The following is a 23,444-nucleotide window of genomic DNA, read 5'->3' as shown; positions in this document are numbered from 1 at the left end:
AGAGGGGCATGTTGGCTTCAATTGATGCATAATAAAATATTATACGAACCTAGACTGATGTCTTCGTATGGGGTCATAAAACCAAAAGTATGTCTGTTTGGAACTCTGAGACACATTTTGTTATTTATAAAGATACTACATGTATATTCTGAACCAGTCATTTCAGTGTTGCCATATAAGTAGTGTCCTTATTGGCAATTATACCACTTTTGTGTTGCAAGATGCAGTGCGTATTTGCAGTTATACTGCATGAATGGTCCGAGATGCAGTGGGATTATGTGTAATGTTACCATCTCTTCATACTTAAACCATGAATAACACTGGAAACACCCCAATCACAGTGTGTCATGCCTTCAATGGTGCTGCATGCCAGGGTGATTGATGCCTTTAACCATATCCATAGGCATTGTCATAGCTACCTGGCAATGACTATATGGAACTGTCTTTACAGGATGCAAGTCAGCAGAGGGCCAGACATAGAATTGCATGATCTGCTGCTCGGACATCTGTAGTTACCATGCAGCATAGAGCTAACCCAGCCAATGATACTGGGTAATTGAGACCTTCAGTATGCTTCAGTGTTTGTCAAGCTGCAATTCTGACCTATGGGAAGGTAGGGTTGCCAACTCTCCAGGATTGACCTGGAGTCTCCAGGAATTGAAGATTAATCTCCAGCAGTGTGAGCAACCCAGGAGAAAAATCATTGGGGCATTAAAAAAAAATTATGTCTTTTTTTATTTTCTTTGAACACTTTCGCTCATTAGTTATAAAAAAATCTTGGAGATGGGGAAAAAAGACCGATTGAGAGACAAGAATCATCCAATTGGTTTTACGAAGAGTCTGTTCATTTCCCAATTGGTGTGGGAAAGTGGTGCACCATGAGGATGGATGTGTTGGGCGACCAATGGCGGGAGCGTGTGGGCGGGGCGCGACGGTTGGAAGCAAGAAGTCATGTGATGAAACCTCCAGGTATATGGCCGACCATAGTTGGCAACCCTCTGAGAATGGTGTCATGGAGTGGCAAGGAAGGCCATCCTCTTTGCAACCACCTCATGCAGCATCTATGTCTATCTATACATACAATAAAAACCTTACATCTGAATGCATTTTCTGTCAACTTTTTCAATTGTAAATTTGTATGCCCACATTTATAATGGTAACTGTTTATGTAAACTTGTCACACTGCAATTGCAACCTTCTGCCAGTGGTGGTGCTGCAGTACCTCCACTGGTGGAAGTATGTAATTACAGCTAACAAGCTTGCAGTTTTAATTATAAATGTGAACGTAGTAATTTACAATGGAAAATGAAATTAAGAACAGAATGTATGACTTTAAAATGGGGACTGAATTCACATGCATGGTCTGGTCCAATTATCCTCCACCCTCTAACCCCACTTTCACCTGAAGATTACTTGATCTTGACTTCTCTTTTGCAATGCTGTGTGAGATTTGTTTTAGTAAATTTTAAAATTAATGGGAAATAAAGGCAATAATTCCTAATATAGGAAGGGAATGGATTAGAAGCAACAAAGAACTTCGGACATACAGCAGGCAATAATGAGTTGTAAAATGACAACTGTCTAACTTGGACACAAGGGGATGATATTTACCTTCACCATTTGGGCAGTAAAATGGCAGAGCAGATTGCTCCCCTGTTATAGAACACACATGATTGTCATTTCCATGGAAATAAGTGGAAATAAAAATTGGGCGGGGTCTATAATTGGCAGACAAAGGGTGAAGATGAAAATTACCCACATGGTGTAAATGGATTGAAAACCAACATATTCCCTGGGCCACATATTTAAGGAAATAAGAGGCGAAGGAGGAAATTTTAGGGGTGCTGGGTACAATATGGAAAGATTAATTGCATATTCAAAGAGCCGACACAGGCACGACGGGCCAAATGGCCTCCTTCTGTGCTGTAATATTCTATGATTCTATACTGGAGAGGTTACACAGGATTGGAATATCGGAAATTAAAAGCTACACTAGGGGAGTGCTGCACTGTCGGAGGTGCCGACCTTTGGATGAGATGTTAAACAAAGGCCCTGTCCTCTCAGGTGGATGTAAAATATCCCACAGCACTATTTGAAGAAGAGTGGGGGAGTTCTCCTCACGTCTTGGCCAACATTTACCCCTCAACTAATACCTAAAACAGGTTATCTGGTCATTTATTTAATTGCTGTTTGTCGGACCTTGCTGTGCGCTAATCAGCTGCCACATTTTTTAGATTACAACAGTGACTACATTTTTAAAAAAGAAAAGTACGTTATTAGCTATAAAGCACTTTGGGACTTCCTGAGGTTGTGAAAAGTGCTATATAAATCCAAATTCATTCTTTGTTTTTCTATTAATATGAAGTCAGACCTTTCATCACATTAACCTTTTGTCTTGTCCCAACCATAATGAGAAGAGTAGTTAAAGCTTTGATAAGCTAAGCTACAGATAGGAAGAACTACTTTGCAAGATTCTTATTAGGTTTGTCTGTATTTAACATAATCTGTTTACCAGGATAAAATGTGGTGTCCTTTCCAGAAAATCATATCTGCCAGCTTTAGATTACTTAATTTTTTTACATTTAAATGAACAGGTAATGAAGTTGACATAAATGTCACTTTTGTTATCTTTGTGATAAACGAGTATAGATTTAAGCTTCAAAAGTAGGTCAGTGCATTACTGTGCCCTTGCAGTGCAAAGAAAATTCATCATAACTTATCTTTATTTCATGTTTCTTCTTTAAAATTCTGCTGTTAAATCTGCTAATTGATTTGTCACATGCAACACAAGCCTTTATATCTTGCTGCTATCTGTCCTTCCATTCACGTTTCACTTTTCTACAAAGTTTGGTTGATGATTGTAAAGGACGGAAACCTTAACTCCTTCAGCACTAATGACCACTGAGTTTCAAGTCCATGCACTGGAACTATACACACCCAAATTCAGACTCATTCATGAATATTTAATTTCTTCCCCAGCGCTGACACTTTTGGCCATATGTGTCCCTTATCGAACATAATGCGGTGCAGGACGAGTGGATTGAGTTCTTGGCTTTCACCTGGTGCACTAGCTAGGTTTATGTGTCCTATTTCTCTGGTGGTCCAGTTGGGGTCATCTGATTAATTACCCTGGTGGTCTAAGGAAGTTCTTCTGCTTGGATACCTCTTTAAAATGTATATGGCCAAACACCAACACAATCCTGTTTCTGCCAGGCCACCTCTCAGCTTCATGGCTGCTGGCCCTGTTGTTTTTAGGTGACTCCTTATTTTCACACCGTTTTCCCCTCAAGCCTTTGTGAAGTGCCTTGGGATGTTTTTCTACATTAAAGCAGCTATTTAAATGCAAGTTATTGTTATTGCTCAGGATAGAGTTCATCCACTTGTGCCCAATTTATCAGGAGGTAAAATAAATATCCTGCATTTTGCAACAACTCTCACTATTATGCCAATCAAGCAGATCAGCCATGATCTCATTAAATGGCGGAGCAAGCTCGAGGGGCCGAAAGGTCTACTCCTGCTCCTATCTCTTATGGTCTTATGGTCTAGTCATTATCCCCTAGTGACTGTTCCCAGTTTACTCTTCTTTCCCTCTAAAGGGATCATGTTCAATCCCCTTTCCAGATTTTGGGTCAAGTGTTGCCAAGTATGTAGCTTTAGAATCACCTGGGAAGCTGTTAAAGAAATGTAGAACATCTCAACTGTTACAAAACAACTCCGATACATATTTTCTGGGATGACATCCTGACTTTCAGACAGCTGAGAAACCTTCAGCCAAAGTTAATCCAAAGTAAACTTATGCCACACATGTGCATGCATTTAGATAGGGGTTTGAGATTACCCTCTGAAACACAGCGTCTTGGCTTTCTTTAATTCCGAATTACTGAAAATTTTCTTTACCTTACATATTGAGCTCATTGCAATGAAGGGACCCATGGGAGAGAAAGCGGACGCAATTGGCGCAACCTCCTACCCCCTCCTTTGCAATTAGTAAAACTTGTGGGAGAGCACACCAAGGGAAAAATATGTATAAATATGTTATAGAATGGATCCCATTGTCAGTATGATATAGTAAGGGTACTCCAAAGATATATTGAGAACAGCAGAGGAAGGAAAATTTGGGAACTGAAGTCATTGATCTTCTTAAGTTGTTTCACATTGGTCTTAACAGACAAAGGCATTTGAGCTAACTGGATAATACCACTATAAATCAATTCACGAGCGCCAGCAAATCCATCACAGTATTGGCTGGTGTGAGTACCAAACTCGTACTGAAAAGAAGCTGGAGCTCCATGCAACTGTCGGTTCACCATGGCGATTCATAACAAATTGATTATCTTACCTCAAGTACACAATCGTTTTATATCTATTTCTCATGTGCTACTTGAAAAAAACATCCTGTCTGGCATCTTTTATTTGTACTGGTGCTGTTGCCTCATTTTGCACAACATTATGATCATAGACACTTACTGCACAGAAGGGGGCTATTCGGCCCATCGTGCCTGTGCCGGCTCTTTGAAAGAGCTATCCAATTATTCCAACTTCCCTCCCCTTTCTCCATAGCTTTTCCGACTGATGTCCTACTATTTCTAGAATCTATGGTGCAGGCTTATTTCGTATTACAAATAACATGTAAAAACAGAGTTGCAGTTGGCTTAGGTATACCACTGAACGAAGCAACAAAGTAACAAGATGCAGGACTCCTGTCGACAATTCCTTACGTGGGTTTGAGATTGTAGCTGGGCTGCCATGAGAATTGTGCAGGCTTGGCAGCTTCCAACAGGGAGGGAAAATCGGAGAAGATTGATCCCAGGTCAGTCCTGAGTGTCTCCTTTAGAGGTAAAGGCTTGGGAGTCTTCCCCTTGAACGAGGTTGGTGCGTGATCTAGAGCTACTTAACTTCATGTTGCCATTGAAACACCAGGATTGGCATTGAGGACTGGGAGTGATGCACATGTGAGCCAGCTACATGATACACTGAAAAAAGTAGAAGAAAACAAATCTCACAGCGGAAAACTTCCCATAATCTGCATAAAGAAATTCAATCAGGATGACTGATGGAATGCCTTACTGGTGCAGTAGAATGTATTCTAATGAAGTCAGATACATTGTTGGGGAAGAGTAGAGGGAGCTTTACTCTCTATCTAACCTGTCTTCTATTTGACCTTCCTGACGCAAAAAGTGAAAAATTGTTGCATTCCCCAAGGTGCCGCGATTTCCCAGCATGATGAGCATGAATTCACTTTTAAAAATATAAAAGTAAAACAGGAGCTCATATTCTGAAAACATGTAAAGCTTCTGAGAATATACTTAGAAAATTTATGAAAATTTAACTAGTCATCTAAGGGGCCAGCTGTCACCACATAACTACTGGCATTTTCTAAATTAAATTGGACTTTTTCAACAACATAATCTGTTGTAGACAACTGCAAGAGCCATCTGCTGTGTCCTTAATGATGGAAAAACCCCTTTGGAGACAACCACCTAAGTAGTGGCATTGTTTGTGGCATCTGACTTTTTCCAGATGTCAAGGTCACGTGACTGAAAGACAGTCTTGTGTTTGGAATGTTTTTTAGCTACATAGAGCCAGTCAGTAGAGTGTGAGATGCTTTTTGGAGTGTTTCAGGTTGAGAGGTACATTGTGTCATATTGTTGTGCTGTCAGAAAAAGACATCTGTGCAACTGCAATAACAGATGCTGTTTAAAAAAAATGATAAAAGATATTCTGTTACGTATATCTATCTTCAGTGCTCGAATTATGTTGACAGCAAGTAAGGGAGAATAGGAAGGTAATGATATTGTTAACTGAACACTAGATGGCCCCCCGATGGAACTAACACTTCTCTTGTTATGGAACTAACACTTCTTCTTTGTTATTCTTTGATGGGAATATTCTGGAAGGTCTGGAAATAAAAGCAGTTAGCTATTACCCCACCAATTCGAGTGCTCGTTTGGAAATAACAGGTGAAAGGTAAATGACTAAGCAATTTTGCAGTCAACCAATGGCGAGGCAATGGTCACTTAAAGAGATTGACTTAATATTTAAATAGCCCTTACACAGTGAGTGTTCATTTTCAATGCTTCTGTCACTGCTACTCATATTTTCTTTTCATAAACTATTGAACTCAATGATTAGACAATATCATTGTCCTTATGAGACGGTCAACCAGAAGCACACAGGTACTTATAATAACAAGGAATGAGCATTTATAGATGTTCTTTATAGATCCCACTCCACAGACTTGAGCACAAAAGAATAGGCTGACACTACAGTGCGGCACTGCCAGAGGTACCGTCTTTCGGATGAGACGTTAAACCAAGGCCCTGTCTGCTCTCCCAGGTGGATGTAAAAGATCCCATGGCACTATTTCAAAGAACAGCAGGTGAGATCTCCCCAGTTTCCTGGCCAATATTTATCCCTCAACCAACATCACTAAAACAGATTATCTGGTCGTTATCACATTGCTGTTTGTGGGACCTTGCTGTGCGCAAAATGGCTGCCATGTTTCCTACTTTGCAACAGTGACTATAATTCAAAAAGAACTTCATTGGCTGTAAAGCGCTTTGGGACATCCCGAGGTTGTGAAAGGCACTAATGTAAATGCAAGTCTGTCTTTTTTTCTTTTTCTTTTACTTCAGTAAGTGTTAATGTTATATTTCAGTTTGCATGTGTAATTTTTGGTACATTCACTGTATGCAAGTTCAGCATCAACATGAAGCTGAAACCACTTCACTCTGTCACAAAATTTGGAGTGTAAATTGGGTGCCTGAACTGACTCCAAAGCAGAGTGAGGCTGCTTCCTCCAAGGGGGTCTCACTCTGCTTCATTCAGGCTAGGCCCTAACATTGGATTCTGGCTGCATTTACACTATATCTGCTGCATTCGCAAAATTGCTTTGATGTGAATGTCCCATTGGAGACATACCAACAGGCAGCATATCTGGATATGTATTAATGTAAGGAACTGGTTAGTGCCAGACTGCTGCAGACAAAGACTGCCAAATAGCAGACCCTGAGAACTGCTGCGCGCTCCTATAATGTTGTTTTAAAATTTTAACAAAGTTATTCCTTTTCATCAACCTTGGATTACAAAAAATCCTGAAACAAGTTCAAACCAACAATAGTTTTGTACTTTTCTAACATCATTATTAGTAACTCAATCAAAAGAAACCTGCTCGTCAACTGGTCGAGACAGCCTGACCAAAACCTACATCTTGAATAGGGTTGCCATCCCTCCAGGATTGGTCTGGCGTCTCCAGGAATTGAAGATTAATCTCCAGGACACTGTTGCAAACAACCAGGGAGAAAAATCATCAGGGCATTAAAAGAAATTGTGTGTCCTTTTCATTTTCTTTGAACACTTCTGTTTATTAGTTATATAAATATTGGAACTGGGGGGATGGGGGGAAGGTTGTTTGACTGATAGTCAAGAAACGTCTTGTTGACTAATGAAGAGTTTTTTCGCTTTCCAATTGGCATGGGAAGACTGTGTGCCATGAGGATGGATGTGTTGGCTGACAAATGGCGGGAGTGTGGGGGCAGGGCAGTTGGCGGCAGGAGGTCATGTGATGAAACTTCCAGGAATACATTCAACCAGAGTTGGTAACGCTAGTCTTAAACTAGACGCAATTGTCCAAGTGGTTAGAACAATAATCCAGTGAGAATGGAAGACATTAAAGCTTAGCCACCCCTCCCCCTAGAACATTCACATTCACCTTAAATTGCTGAATGAATGTACGTTAATACCTGAGTGTCAAATAACATCCCCCCCCCTAGTCCTGCATTATCAGAATGTTGGTATACTCATTCAGGTTACAGGACTACACTAAAACATCATGCAGGTTCAGGGCTCCAAAAGAATGGGGGAAATTTTCTCCTCCAGACAATAGGAAGTTTGTTGCAGGACAGACATTGCAAACATATTAAAAGGGAGAAAAAAAAAATCACACTCATCAATGGTCTCTCCGCCCATTAGACAGTGTAACCTCATGGGCCACCTTCCATTGAGCTGCAAATGCTGGGAAGTAGAATATCTTTGGCACTCTACGCCTCTTAAGTTTGACAAAAAAGAACTCACAACGTGACATGAAAACACTTAACCTGCTTGTACAAAAAGAAAAGAACCAGACTAAATGTGAGAGGCCTAAAAACACGTCTAAGTGGGAATACAATAGAGGCTGCCCCTGTAGAAACATGATGTGGAGATGCCGGTGATGGACTGGGGTTAACAATTGTAAACAATTTTACAACACCAAGTTATAGTCCAACGATTTTATTTTTAATCCCACAAGCTTTCGGGGGCTTTCCCCTTCCTCAGGCGGTGTGGAAATGACAATTTTGAATTGTAGAAACACAGCACAGGAGAAAATGACAGCATTTCAATTAAGACCCCCAGAGAATTTAAATTTCAAAAAGCCCAAGGAGTGAGGTAAGTTCATTCAAAGATTTAAGCAGTGCAGAAAAGCTTCTGGTTCATCTGAAAAAGATGAGAAAATTCTGCTCGTTAATATAGATGTTTCATCGCAGCTTTGTACCATTTAGCAGAGCGCTGTAAGTATGTCACACTACACCATGAAATAATTGTGACTGGATCATAGACAGTTGGAAAGCTTCAGCTCAACCCTGTCCTTACAATTGAGAGTACAGTACATATACAAGGTAGAGAGAAGCTGTTAAAAGTCAATGGGCAGTACTGTAAGAAAACAAATTTCGATCAGCTGAAGGTATGGATGAAACCTTAGTATCCCACAAAAATGTTCCAGCCAAAATACTACCTGAAGCAAGGCCATAGGTTCAAAGAGAAGCCCACCAATGAACTAAAAGGCTGAGTTAAGTGTGGATGTTCATCACTGCACTCCAGAGATGTGTGCTCTGCTTGAGATATGAAGCGTCACATATATGAGAAGAAGAGACATTTATAGACAGCATGCCAGAAAGAGAAAGCTGCAAGTACAATTCGGAGAGTGAATATGTAGTGTTTGCTGAAATAGAACAAAAAGGTAGAAACCTGAGGATATTGAGGCAGTTCTTTCATAATGCCCCAATCAATTGTAAGTCTGACACAGGTGTGGATGGATTTCAGTCCCAGTTAAAGAGGGCCCTGACGGTGATGTAATTTTGAAGGGTTATGGTTAACATTCTTCTGTACAAAGAGGTACCAACATCCCTGAAAACTTGTTTGGAAAGTTTTTTGTATCTCTCAGTGACATGTCAAAACACTTCACAAACATTAAATTACTTTGGAATGGACTGGTTGCAAGCAAATATGGCAGTCATTTTGCAAACAGCAGAAAACCAGAAGCAGAAGGCATAGCTAAAATAAATAGTGAGAAAATACTATCAGAGGAGAAAGGGAAAGAAACAGGCTGTGAGGTAATTTGAGATAAAAACACTGTTGTAGAATGGGCAAGGGATATTAAAGAATCAAACAGGAAAACTGGGGATAAAAAAGAGTAAGGTTCAACATTCCAAAAAAAATGGAGTGAAGCTTGGGAGGTATGTATGTGAATATTCAAAGCAGTCAAAGCAAATTGGAGAGTTAGAAGCATTAATAATAGCTTTAACGGAAATGTGGCTTAAGTTTAAACAGGATTGAGTATTCAATAATCCTGGCTATGACATCTTCAGGAGAGATAGGGAGGAAAAAAGTTGACAGAATCCATATGAATAGAATTAAGAAATAGGAAGTGAAATGGTACAACTCCTAGTGTGTGATACAGGCCACCAAACAATGGAGATGAGATAGAGACGGAGATCTGCAGACAGTTCAGAGAGACATGTAAGAACACCCGGCATCGGACCACGAGGCACCGGACACGACAACGGCAAAACACCAAGCCCAGTCGACCCTGCAAGGTCCTCCTTACTAACATCTGGGGACTTGTGCCAAAATTGGGAGAGCTGTCCCACAGACTAGTCAAGCAACAGCCTGACATAGCCATACTCACAGAATCATATCTTTCAGCCAACGTCCCAGACTCTTCCATCACCATCCCTGGGTATGTCCTGTCCCACCGGCAGGACAGACCCACCAGAGGTGGCGGTACAGTGATATACAGTCAGGAGGGAGTGGCCCTGGGAGTCCTCAACATTGACTCTGGACCCCATGAAATCTCATGGCATCAGGTCAAACATGGGCAAGGAAACCTCCTGCTGATTACCACCTACCGTCCTCCCTCAGCTGATGAATCAGTCCTCCTCCATGTTGAACACCACGTGGAGGAAGCAATGAGGGTAGCAAGGGCACAAAATGTACTCTGGGTGGGGGACTTCAATGTCCATCACCAAGAGTGGCTTGGTAGCACCACTACTGACCGAGCTGGCCGAGTCCTGAAGGACATAGCTGCTAGACTGGGCCTGCGGCAGGTGGTGAGCGAACCAACACGAGGGAAAAACTTACTTGACCTCGTCCTCACCAATCTACCTGTCGCAAATGCATCTGTCCATGACAGTATTGGTAGGAGTGACCACCGCACAGTCCTCGTGGAGATGAAATCCCGTCTTCGCACTGAGGACACCATCCAACGTGTTGTGTGGCACGACCACCGTGCTAAATGGGATAGATTCAGAACAGATCTAGCAGCTCAAAACTGGGCATCCATGAGGCGCTGTGGGCCATCAGCAGCAGCAGAATTGTATTCCAGCACAATCTGTAACCTCATGGCCCGGCATATTCCTCACTCTACCATTACCAACAAGCCAGGGGATCAGCCCTGGTTCAATAAGGAGTGTAGAAGAGCATGCCAGGAGCAGCACCAGGCGTACCTAAAAATGAGGTGCCAACCTGGTGAAGCTACAACTCAGGACTACATGCATGCTAAACAGCGGAAGCAACATGCTATAGACAGAGCTAAGCGATTCCACAACCAACGGATCAGATCAAAGCTCTGCAGTCCTGCCACATCCAGTCGTGAATGGTGGTGGACAATTAAACAACTAACGGGAGGAGGAGGCTCTGCAAACATCCCCATTCTCAATGATGGCGGAGTCCAGCACGTGAGTGCAAAAGACAAGGCTGAAGCGTTTGCAACCATCTTCAGCCAGAAGTGCCGAGTGGATAATCCATCTCAGTCTCCTCCCGATATCCCCACCATCACGGAAGCCAGTCTTCGGCCAATTCGATTCACTCCACGGGATATCAAGAAACGGCTGAGTGCACTGGATACAGCAAAGGCTATGGGCCCCGACAACATCCCAGCTGTAGTGCTGAAGACTTGTGCTCCAGAACTAGCTGCGCCTCTAGCCAAGCTGTTCCAGTACAGCTACAACACTGGCATCCACCCGACAATGTGGAAAATTGCCCAGGTATGTCCTGTCCACAAAAAGCAGGACAAATCCAATCCGGCCAATTACCGCCCCATCAGTCTACTCTCAATCATCAGCAAAGTGATGGAAGGTGTCGTCGACAGTGCTATCAAGCGGCACTTACTCACCAATAACCTGCTCACCGATGCTCAGTTTGGGTTCTGCCAGGACCACTCGGCTCCAGACCTCATTACAGCCTTGGTCCAAACATGGACAAAAGAGCTGAATTCCAGAGGTGAGGTGAGAGTGACTGCCCTTGACATCAAGGCAGCATTTGACCGAGTGTGGCACCAAGGAGCCCTAGTAAAATTGAAGTAAATGGGAATCAGGGGGAAAACTCTCCATTGGCTGGAGTCATACCTAGCACAAAGGAAGATGGTAGTGGTTGTTGGAGGCCAAGCATCTCAGCCCCAGGGCATTGCTGCAGGAGTTCCTCAGGGCAGTGTCCTAGGCCCAACCATCTTCAGCTGCTTCATCAATGACCTTTCCTCCATCATATGGTCAGAAATGTGGATGTTCGCTGATGACTGCACAGTGTTCAGTTCCATTCGCAACCCCTCAGATAATGAAGCAGTCCGAGCCCGCATGCAGCAACACCTGGACAACATCCAGGCTTGGGCTGATAAGTGGCAAGTAACATTCGTGCCAGATAAGTGCCAGGCAATGACCATCTCCAACAAGAGAGAGTCTAACCACTTCCCCTTGACATTCAACGGCATTACCATCGCCGAATCCCCCACCATCAACATCCTGGGGGTCACCATTGACCAGAAACTTAACTGGACCAGCCATATAAATACTGTGGCTACGAGAGCAGGTCAGAGGCTGGGTATTCTGCGGCGAGTGACTCACCTCCTGACTCCCCAAAGCCTTTCCACCATCTACAAGGCACAAGTCAGGAGTGTGATGGAATACTCTCCACTTGCCTGGATGAGTGCAGCTCCAACAACACTCAAGAAGCTCGACACCATCCAAGATAAAGCAGCCCGCTTGATTGGCACCCCATCCACCACCCTAAACATTCACTCCCTTCACCACCGGCGCACTGTGGCTGCAGTGTGCACCATCCACAGGATGCACTGCAGCAACTCGCCAAGGCTTCTTCGACAGCACCTCCCAAACCCGCGACCTCTACCACCTGGAAGGACAAGGGCAGCAGGCACATGGGAACAACACCACCTGCACGTTCCCCTCCAAGTCACACACCATCCCGACTTGGAAATATATCGCCGTTCCTTCATTGTCGCTGGGTCAAAATCCTGGAACTCCCTTCCTAACAGCACTGTGCGAGAACCGTCACCACACGGACTGCAGCGGTTCAAGAAGGCGGCTCACCATCACCTTCTCAAGGGCAATTAGGGATGGGCAATAAATGCCGGCCTTGCCAGCGACGCCCACATCCCGTGAACGAATAAAAAAAAACAATGGGGCAATACTATTGGAAGAAATTAACTATCACAGGATAGACTAGAATAAAGGCAATGCTTGGATATTGTCTATACGGACTACCAGAAAGCATTTGATAATGTTCCGCACAAGAGATTATTAGTAAACATAAGAGTGCACATAGAATTCGAAGTAACCTTGTGACATGAGTCAGTTATTGATTGGGAAGTAGGAGACAGAGAGTAGGAATAAAAAGTTCATTCTCTAATTGGTGGGATATGACAACTGATATTCCTGGATGTTGTCCAGGTCTTGCTGCATGCGGGCACAGACTGCTTCATTATCTGAGGGGTTGCGAATGGAACTGAACACTGTGCAATCATCAACGAACATCCCCATTTCTGCCCTTATGATGGAGGGAAGGTCATTGATGAAACAGCTGAAGATGGTTGGGCCTAGGACACTGGCCTGAGGAACTCCTGATTTGTGTACATGGAAAACATGATGGATGGGGTGCCAATCAAGTGGGCTGCTTTGTCCTGGATGGTGTCGAGCTTCTTGAGTGTTGTTGGAGCTGCACTCATCCAGGCAAGTGGCCTGTATTCCATCACACTCCTGACTTGTGCCTTGTTGATGGTGGAAAGGCTTTGGGCAGTCAGGAGGTGAGTCACTCGCCGCAGAATACCCAGCCTCTGACCTGCTCTTGTAGCCACAGTATTTATATAGCTGATCCAGTTAAGTTTCTGGTCAATGGTGATCCCCAGGATGTTGATGGTGGGGGATTCGGTGATGGTAATGCCGTTGAATGTCAAGGGGAGGTGGTTAGACACTCTCTTGTTGGAGATAGTCATTGCTTGGCACTTGTCTGGCGCGAATGTTACTTGCCATTTATCAGCCCAAGCCTGGATGTTGTCCAGGTCTTGCTGCATGTGGGTACGGACTGCTTCATTATCTGAGGGGTTGCAAATGGAACTGAGCACTGTGCAATCATCAGCGAACATCCCCACTTCTGACCTTATGATGGAGGAAGGTCATTGATGAAGCAGCTGAAGATGGTGGGACCTAGGACACTGCCCTGAGGAACTCCTGATTTGTGTACAGCACTGTGGGAGAACCTTCACCACACGGACTGCAGCGGTTCAAGAAGGCGGCTCACCCACCACCTTCTCAAGGGCAATTAGGGATGGGCAATAAATGCTGGCCTTGCCAGTGACGCCCACATCCCATGAACGAATATAAAAAAACATGGGCAACCAAGTCGCTTTGCTCCTTCACAGCTCCTAGTCTCTCATCATTAAAAAAAAATCAGATTTGTCTTTCTCAGATCCAATGTGGATGACCTTACACTTCCCCACAGTGAACTCCATCTGCCATAGTTTCGCCCACTCACTTAATCTGTCTATGTCCCTTTGTAACATTTTGCTCCCATCCACACAACTTACAGTGCCTCCTTAGTGTCATCTGTAAATTTGGATATACAACTTTCTATTCCTTCATTCAAGTCAATAATATATATGGTAAAAAGCTGAGGCCCCAGTACAGATCCTGATTTGTGTACATGGACAACATGGTGGATGGGGTGCCAATCAAGCGGGCTGCTTTGCCAAACATTCACTCCCTTCACCATCGGCACACCTTGACTGCAGTGTGTACCATCCACAGGATGCACTGCAGCAACTCGCCAAGGCTTCTTCGACAGCACCTCCCAAACCCGCGACCTCTACCACCTAGAAGGACAAGATCAGCAGGCACATGGGAACAACACCACCTGCACATTCCCCTCCAAGTCACACACCATCCTGACTTGGAAATATGTCGCCATTTCTTCATCGCCGCTGGGTCAAAATCCTGGAACTCCCTTCCTAACAGCACTGTGGGAGAACCTACACCAGACGGACTGCAGCGGTTCAAGAAGGCGGCTCACCACCACCTTCTCAAGGGGAATTAGGGATGGGCAATAAATGCTGGCCTTGCCAGCGACGCCCACATCCCATGAACGAATTTTTAAAAATCACTAAAAGCTAGTGCACAGATGCAGAAAGTAATCAAAAGTCTAATGGAATGTTGGCCTTTACCTCAAAGGGGTTGGAATTCAAAAGTGAGGAAGTGATGCTCCAGTTGTACAGAAACTTTGTCAGACCCCATCTGGAGTATTGCATTCAGTTTCGGGCACCGAACCTCAGGAAAGATACATTGGACTTGGAACGAGAACAGTGCAGATTCATCAGAATGATACCGGTGCTTAAAGGTTTGAATTATGAGGCCAGGTTGCATAAATCTGGCTTGTATTGCCTTGAGTTTAGAAAGTTGAGAATTGATCTAATCCAGCTAAATGGTAAAAGGATTTGATAGGGTCGATACAAAGAAATTATTTCCTCTGTTGGGGCAATCCAGAGCAAGAGGGCATAATCTTAAAATTAGAGTTAGGCCATTAAGGAGTGAAATCAGGAAGCACTTTTTCACACAAAGGGTAGTGAAAACCTGGAATTCTCTCCCCCAAAAGGCTGTGGATGCTGGGTCCATTGAAATTTTCAAGGCTGAGATTGACAGATTTTTTTGGATCAGGGTATCAAGAGATATGGAACAAAGGTGGTTAAATGGAGTTGAGGTACAGCTTAGCTATGATCTAATTGAATGGTGGAATAGGCTCAAGGGGGGGCAGAATGGCCTACTGTTCCTATGTTGTTAAAGCGGGCAATGCTTTGTAGAATGCATTCTAAATCATTGGCCTCGATATTAACCCCCCCCTCCCCCCACGACAGGCAGAAGACAGTTGGGGGGAGTGGGGTGGTTAATCCATGAAATGCGCGAAACGCGACCCTATCCCGCTGCTAACACGCATGCACCCGTTTCTGATTTTTACGGCGGTGGGTATCAGCGAGGAGGAACACTCATTAACATATTTAAATCGGGCTCCCACACTGCAATTGGGAGCCCGATTTAAAATTTACTGCTGCTGTGCAGGTTTCTCCCACCCCTCAAAGAAGCCGTCAGCCTCACCCCCACCGATCGCGGCCTCTCTCTCCCCCCTTCCGATCACCGATCTCCCCCCCACTTCCAGCCCTGATGTACGATCTCCCCCACACCCCCTTTTCTGATGGAAGTGAGAATGTAGGTGTAGTAGAGGAGGATATAGAATAATTGATAGAACTAAATGAAGGCTGAGAATGAACAGAGAGACATAAGGGGTTTAAATATATAATTCTCTGAGATTGTGGGTTCAAATATATAATTCTCTGAGGTAACTGAAGCTGAAAAATCGGCCAATAGAATTTTGGGTTTTATGAATGGGGCATAGAGTACTTGAGCAAAGAAGTAATGATGAATTTAAACAAAACAATGGTTGGGCCACAGTTAGAGTACTGTGTGCAGTTTTAGGTGCCGCATTATGTCAAGGACATTAAAGCCATACCAATGGAGCAAAGAAGGCTAAGCAGAGAATTAATAGGGGGCTTTAAAATTATGAACAGTTTTGATCAAGTGAAAAGAGAAAAACTATTTTCTCTGGTCAGTGACAAAGAGTCATCAATTTATTATTAAAGGAGTGAGGTGAGATGTTAGGAGAAATTTCATTACCCAGAGAGTTGTTGCAGCATGGACTGCTTTGCCACAGAGAGTGGTTGAGGCAAAGACCATTGCATCTTTTAAGTAATGTAAGGAGTCTTACAACACCAGGTTATAGTCCAACAGCTTTATTTGGAATCACAAGCTTTCGGAGCTTTCCTCCTTCGTCAGGTGACGAAGGAGGAAAGCTTGTGATTCCAAATAAAGCTGTTTGGACTATAACCTGGTGTTGTAAGACTCCTTACATTTGTCCACCCCAGTCCATCACCGGCATCTCCACATCTTTTAAGTAGAGGAAGATACAGGACAATGGAGAGAGAGTAGGGTGATGGGATTCGTTTTGGATTGCTCTAGTTGTGCTGCTGCAAACTTCCAAGGTTCTATATTCACCTAAAAAATCAGAAATATCATCTGATGGATGACACCTCTGACAATGCGGTGCTACCTCAGTACTATATTGGACTGTCAGCCTATATTATGTGCTCAAGTTCTGGAATGGGGCTTGTACCTGAACCTTCTGACTCAGATGACAGTGCTAGCAATTTTGCACAAGCTGACACAAGGACATAATGATGTTACTCACTTCAAGACAACATTGTTCACATCGCAGAGTCATCTTGTGATTCAGAATATTTCTAGGTAGTCACCTCTTCACATGGCAGTGATTTTGACATTAAATAGTAAGTGCAGATGACATTGAAATAACTGACTTGGACTGTATGAGGGAGCTGAATTGCTGTACATATCTTTGATTTCACACCTTGAGTTAATGATTAATAATCCCGACAGTGCTCTTGCTGAAGTCATCAGCAATAATAGTTTTTATAAAAAATGCAACAAAAAGATTAGCAACAAAAGTAGATGTTCAATTTGATAATGATTTCAAGTTAATAATAATTGTGACTGTTTTGGCATATAAAGAGATATGGATGGGGACACATATTCTCTAATTCCTGTCTGTGCTTCCCAAATGATAAACGATCTGTTTTAGCTAATGATCATATCTTTGATTCTGTATCCGCCTTGAAAGCCCCAGAGTTCCGTACTACTTGACCATTCAATTGATTATTGTGCTTGCGAGAAGGAATCATTGTTATTTAAAATGCGAATAAGAGAGGGCAGCAGTGTGATGCAGCCAACACACAGTACCACACAAATGTAACCTTCAAGTTCAGTCCCCTTGGGTTTCTGATCTCTAGTACACTGTATATATCCTACTAGTTAAGAACATAGGAGGATATTGTCGTGAGAGTCAGAGCTTAAGACATGGTGGGGAGCCTGAAGCTGAGTGGGATAACAGCTTAGTAGCCAGCAGGTGGAGTCAGCAAGAAGTAAAAAGAATGTGGGGGAGCATGTTGAGGTCTGGGGCTCAATTTTAGGGGGAAATTGCGAGTGCGTTGTGGGTGGGGGGGCTCCGAAAATTGCGGAAATCCCGTTCGGGTTCGGAAGCCAGCTCCAACCCACCAACTTCTGAGTTTCCCAGGGACCCACCTGCATACACGCAGGCGACCCGAAAACAGAAGTCCTGCCAGCAATTAAAGCCGGCAGGATGACAGTTAAAGAGCCAAATGTAACTGTGACAGAGGTGAAACCAAGCGTGAAGGGCCGGATCAGGGAAAAAGAAACTAAATAAATTACATAAAACACCATAGAAGGAAGTTAAAACATAAAATGAATCTACCTATGCACCCTGCTCCAATGTCCAATGTCTCCATCTCTGATCTCCCTTTTCACCGCCCCCCCGATGTCCTCCCGATCTTCCCCTCACCCCCGATCTTCCCCTCTCCCCCCGAAGTCCCCCTCATCACCCCCGAACTTCCCCACTTCCCCTCTCCTCCCTCTCCCCCGATCTTCCCCTCTATCCCCCGACCTTCCCCACTCCCCCCGATCTTCCACTCTCCCCCCATCCCGATCTTCCCCCTCCCCCCCCGATCTTCCACTCTCCCCCCCCGATCTACCCCTCTCCTCCTCTGATCTTCCCCTCTCCTCCTCTGATCTTCCCCCTCCCCCTCCGATCTTCCCCTCTCTCCCCCGATCTTCCACTCTCCCCCCCACCCCGATCTTCCACTCTCCACCCCCGATCTTCCATTCCAGCACCGGTTGCAGCTCCTGACGGCAGCCAGTCTGTCAATCAGGCTGGCTGCCTGGCGCGAAACCCGGAGAGGACATTAATGATCAGCAATCAACATGCGATCACATCGGAAACGCTAAGTTTTGTTCATGCAGGTTTGCCATGCGCACCTTCACCCCCCCCGTTGCCAACCCGCCACCATTTCAAAATCAACCCCTTGGAGTTAGAAACAGTAGGATGTACGTGAGCTGCTTAGGTAATTTATCAATGAGAACTTAGATGTATGCTTAAAGATTTCTCTGCTAAGGGAATAGCCAGTGGTTACCCAACAGGATCCAAATATAATTCCAAAAAGTTTCCACCAATGCAAGTTCTGTGAAAAAGAATAAAACTGTTTATTAGAATATTTCTATGTGGTCATCTGAATCGTGCTATTTTCTCTGTTGCATTATTTACTTTTCCCCACTCGTGCCTAGTTTGTAATATTCTGTTGGAATTGTTTTGTTTTCTGTTCGCTTCTTGTTTTGTTTGTACGGTTATTAATCTGGTCCATCCTGATCTTGCTGATAGACCTCACTGTACAGCAGCTGCTTTCAGCCACATTGAGTGAGTCTTGCTAAAAGATATTAAAACTGTTGCCGCCGTATAATTAAAATTTCCTGCGTATGGTTGGAATCTAATGAGGCCAAAATCATTCTTTACCTCACCATCTGTTCCAGCTATTTAACTTATTGCAGTGCAGAGATAGTGAGGTTACACAACAGCAATCCCTTGAGTGAGAGGGGCTGAATACCTCACATGCAACTCAGTCCCAAATGATTATGCAGGTGGTGCACGGGAATCAAAAAAATTCTGTACTTTCAATGGCTCGCCAATGGCTATTCAGTTTAAAATAAAATCTCTTTTGTGCTGTTAATTTATATGAACTGGTTTTCAGTTTTCTCAATGTTCTCTGCCATTTTTTAGTATTTTATAACCAGAGATTGAAGTGCAAAATTATAGGAGGTACAAGCCCAACGTTCATTTAATTTGATAACTTGTCATCTTCTTTTATATTTCTAAGTCCCAATATTTCCGATGTTCTAAATATTAAAAGTACGAATGCAGCACTTGGTGTGGGACTAAGCCATACAATCCTAGAAAGTCTCAGTTTAATCACTGGTTTGTGTTGAGTCAGATCACTGTTAGGGTAGTGGTGGGGCACCTATGGTTTGCAGCTAGGAAGAGTAAAAATCAGCTAGGATTTCTACTTTTGATTGCTATCACTTGAAAAGTGCACGGATGTAGATATTGAGTGAGGATTGGACTGGCCTTGGATGTCTTGCCTTTCACAGTTATATGGCCTTCTGATACACTCTGTTTAGGCTCACATGTGAAGAATGGTCATTTTTGGGCAAAGTATTGAAAAGCTGCCAGTGCCTGTGGAACTGTAAGATGGAAGGGGATGGACAAAGGAACAAAATTGGAAGAAAATATACGGGTTTATTTTGTCAAAGCAACCAAGTAGCTCATCGCTAAGCACCGGTAAAAGCCATAGTTCATTTGTAAAATGCTGATTTAAATATCTATTATTCACAGCATCAATGAGTCATATGATAAAATTATAGACCAATAGTTATTAAGACATTGGGGTTAATTTTCTATCATTCACTAATTTTAGCAAAAAAGTTGGCTTTAGTATTGAGGTGTTCCTGCTTCGTATCTGTTTTTCTGGAAATTAGCAAATGGAGGAAAATATAACCCAACATTTTAAAACATTGTTTGATGTAGATCTTGGTACAGAGTGAATAGAAAAGTAGTTCCAGTGTACAAGAAATCATATTGACAAATATTTGAATTTCCTGATGTCTTTCCATGAAGATGGAAAACATCTGCCACAAACAGAAGTTGTTGATGCATTTCCAGACTAATTCAACTCACGGGACTTAAGTGATAATTTTCCCTGATAGCGTTTTTAAAATTGCCATTAAGCTGCCCTCCACCAGCACATTCACTTGAATGGTGAACTAGTAGCTAAAGCTCCAAGACCTTTTGACAAATCTCTTGACAGCAGACTTAAAACAGCATACATCATGGCAACAGTTAATATTAACTCTTTAATGTCTTTTTAATATTTGAAAGAACTTTAGTATATTCCATAATAATCCTTATTTGAAATGTTTTTATCTTCTTTATGGAGGCCAGGAAATGTATGTTTCACCAACAGGAAATAAAGCAGATGTGCCCTGTTGACATCAGGTCCTTGCAAAGTGCTACCTGCTGTTTACTACCACATATTTGGTCTTTTTACAGACCAAGCAAGTGTTGCCTTTTCTCATTAAGCAAGGCTGCTGGCAAATGTTTGCATATTATAATAATGAGCCGGGGCCTCTTTTTAAATGTCAGTCTGTGTGGCAACAAAGACATGATTTACAAGGATTTACCTCTTTGTAAATGTTTCCTGGGCTTAATAGAAGGCCCTTCAACTATGGATTATTAATAAGTAGGAGCCGACAATACTAATTTCTGTGGAACAGATATGGGATAAAGCGTATCACACCGTCTTACTGTGCTGTTACCCTTTAATGGATGATAATGGGTGGAACAAACATGGCAAGTGTTCCAGGTTATTAATTACCCAAAGAAAACATCAATGATATTTAAACCCATGTTTAGATCAGCTAGTCTGCTGATGTGAAGCAGAGGAAATAACTTACACAATATTAAAAGCATCTGTATGTAGCAGATACTGGAAAACAATAAAACCAGCAAGGTTAAAGGTCAGTTTTCATTCCCATTGAGTTTTAAAATGAGGGCCACTGTCTTTATGGAAAAAAAATGCCTGAAATCTCTTCCTTATTAGCTTGCAAACACACAGCAAAATGATACCAATTTCACTGAAACGTTTAAGTGCATCACTTGCACTTGATGTAACAACAGTGATAAATAGCTTTTTGGCATTTCTGCCTCCGTAAACATCAAAAGGTTTACCAGATACTTTTTCATGAAAATCAAACCCTTTAACATCCTGTTTTTTTTTCATTTATCTAATGCTATTGTTTTCTCTGTGTGCATAATACATTGGAACACCTCATTGCACTTTCTTCTGATGTGTTACTTCTGAGATACAATGACTGTTATATGTAGGCAAACATGGCAACCAGTGGTAGCCCTCAGGATATTCTGTAAGTTGATGTTGACATGTTATTTTGATTTATTCCTTGTGTCTCGCATAAACAACATGGCTGCCCCCAAAATAACTTACCATAAAGGTTAAACCTCAAAGGGATATTCCTAATGATATTTTTTCTGATTTTTTTTTTTGTTTTAGGACAGCTCCCTTTATTTGCAGTCTTCTGGAAATGTTACAGTGAGCATCCGCAATAGTCAGGATCAGACTGTTACCCAATTAAATACAGGTAAGCCTCAATATCATGGCGAGGGCACGGCTTGTCCTCCTGTCTGATACTTTCTAGCTGTATGTGCTGGAAATATCTATAAAGAAGATTGACACTCATGCTGATATGGTGATGTAGTGCTGCAGTGCATTGATGTGCTGCATCATAGAATGGTTAGTCGAGATTTTTAAGCTGCAGTTTTCTCAAATACGCCTTGCTCCTAATCTTCACCTGAAAGAGGGAAAGACACTACAAGGAATTGAGGTGAGGGACAGACAAAGCATCACAAAATGTTTCCTCTCAGAGATTGACGAACCATAAAAAGGCATACACATGCAATGTCACCTACACACCATCTCAGAAAACAAGTTGCTAAATTGATCTTCAAATGAGAAGATTTGCTAAATCATAAAACACATTTTTAGACTCATTTCCAATTTTCCTAATCATTAAATAAACAGCTCCCTCAATTTTTTTTGTGGTAGATGTTAATGGTTGCGTTTTCTGCTTTCACGTGTACACTGGATGGATCACCAGCACACACCCTCTGATATTTGATTCAATTGTCTATGCCTCTGCGTTCCCAATCTTATGCATGTTGCTATGGGGAAGTGATGATCTGACGCTTCCCAATGAGAGAGATGGAGGGGGGAAGAAAAACCAATGATGGACTTATCCCACATCCTCCGCTCTAGATATCTTTGTAAGAGGTTTCTTATTGGTACCCTCAGGACAAGGTCGCACCCATGATGAAGATGGGATCCCACTTTTACCCAGGTTGTTATAACTACAAGAACGGAGCAAAAGGAAAAAATGGACAGTAGCCCATCTTTCTTCTATCAATACAGAGCTGAGCAGGGTGATTTTAACCCTACCCGCCAGGCAGAAACTGGGTGGTAGGCAGTTAAAATTGCTTGGGTCATTTACCTGCCATGGAGTTGCCGGGAGGTGACCAGCCACTGCTTTAACTTTCACCACTGAGCAGGCGGTAAAGACACCCGCCGAAAGCTAGTGGGGTCCTTTTCATCATATGCATGTCAGGTCTCGACATCGTCATTGGGACCCAATGGCTATTTTAACTTGGAAGCTTGTGCGGGAGTTGGCAGAGAGGTTCCCACCAGGCCAACTCAGCAAGGAAGTGGATCTGGGCCAGAAGAGGCCCAAAAAAGGTAATTTTAATTGTTTTTTTTACTTTCCTTATGCGGCCAGGAAGAGCAATACTGCTCCTCCGGGCCCCACAAGGAAATCTTAGGCTTTCCCTGCCTCAATTTCATGCCCTCCCCCATCGCGGGCCCTCCTGAGACAGTCTGGCAGCCGAAACACCACCTCCGCTCCACCCCAAGCCTTCGTAATCTCAAAATTATAAGATTATTTCCAGCCAAGTAGACCAATTGGGAACAAAGCAGCTTTTAAACTGAATCGGCAACATTTCTCTGTGAGCTTGCAGCTGTCTAGAGTGCACGTGTCGAAGGTGAACATTATGAACTTGTCGAGGAAACAGGAAGAAGAAAAAAAAATGAAGTTTAATTGTATGCATGAAAGAAATGCTTCTGAGAGATAACTGAAACTCAACCTTGAAATAACAGCTGTTGAGACCCAAGGGAAATTATTTCAATATGGTTATGCTTATAATTCCCAGTTTATTTGCTTATAGCAGACCACATGGTGCTTTTCAATTCTGAACAAGCACAGAGTATTTTGGTTAACTCCTTTCAGCCCAGGGGTTTCCTTAAGATAATGTCACTA

General features: G+C 43.0%; 1 protein-coding gene across 3 annotated transcripts in view; it reads left to right on the top strand.

The window, feature by feature from the left end:
* The window catches only part of sgcd (sarcoglycan, delta (dystrophin-associated glycoprotein)), a 151,710-nt gene that overhangs the window by 67,544 nt on the left and 60,722 nt on the right, over positions 1 to 23,444 (top strand). For all 3 annotated transcript variants that reach the window (XR_010965638.1, XM_067996107.1, XM_067996108.1), the window contains exon 4: positions 21,632 to 21,719. Coding sequence is in view for 2 of the 3 variants with exons in the window: in XM_067996107.1 (XP_067852208.1) it covers positions 21,632 to 21,719 (88 nt within the window). In the remaining variant the exon portion in view is untranslated. The remainder of the gene's footprint in view (positions 1 to 21,631; positions 21,720 to 23,444) is intronic.

The sequence above is a fragment of the Heptranchias perlo genome, chromosome 14, assembly GCF_035084215.1.
Source record: "Heptranchias perlo isolate sHepPer1 chromosome 14, sHepPer1.hap1, whole genome shotgun sequence".
Classification (NCBI taxonomy): domain Eukaryota; kingdom Metazoa; phylum Chordata; class Chondrichthyes; order Hexanchiformes; family Hexanchidae; genus Heptranchias; species Heptranchias perlo.
Note: the sequence above shows the minus strand (reverse complement) of the source record. Positions and strands in the feature narration are given on the sequence as shown.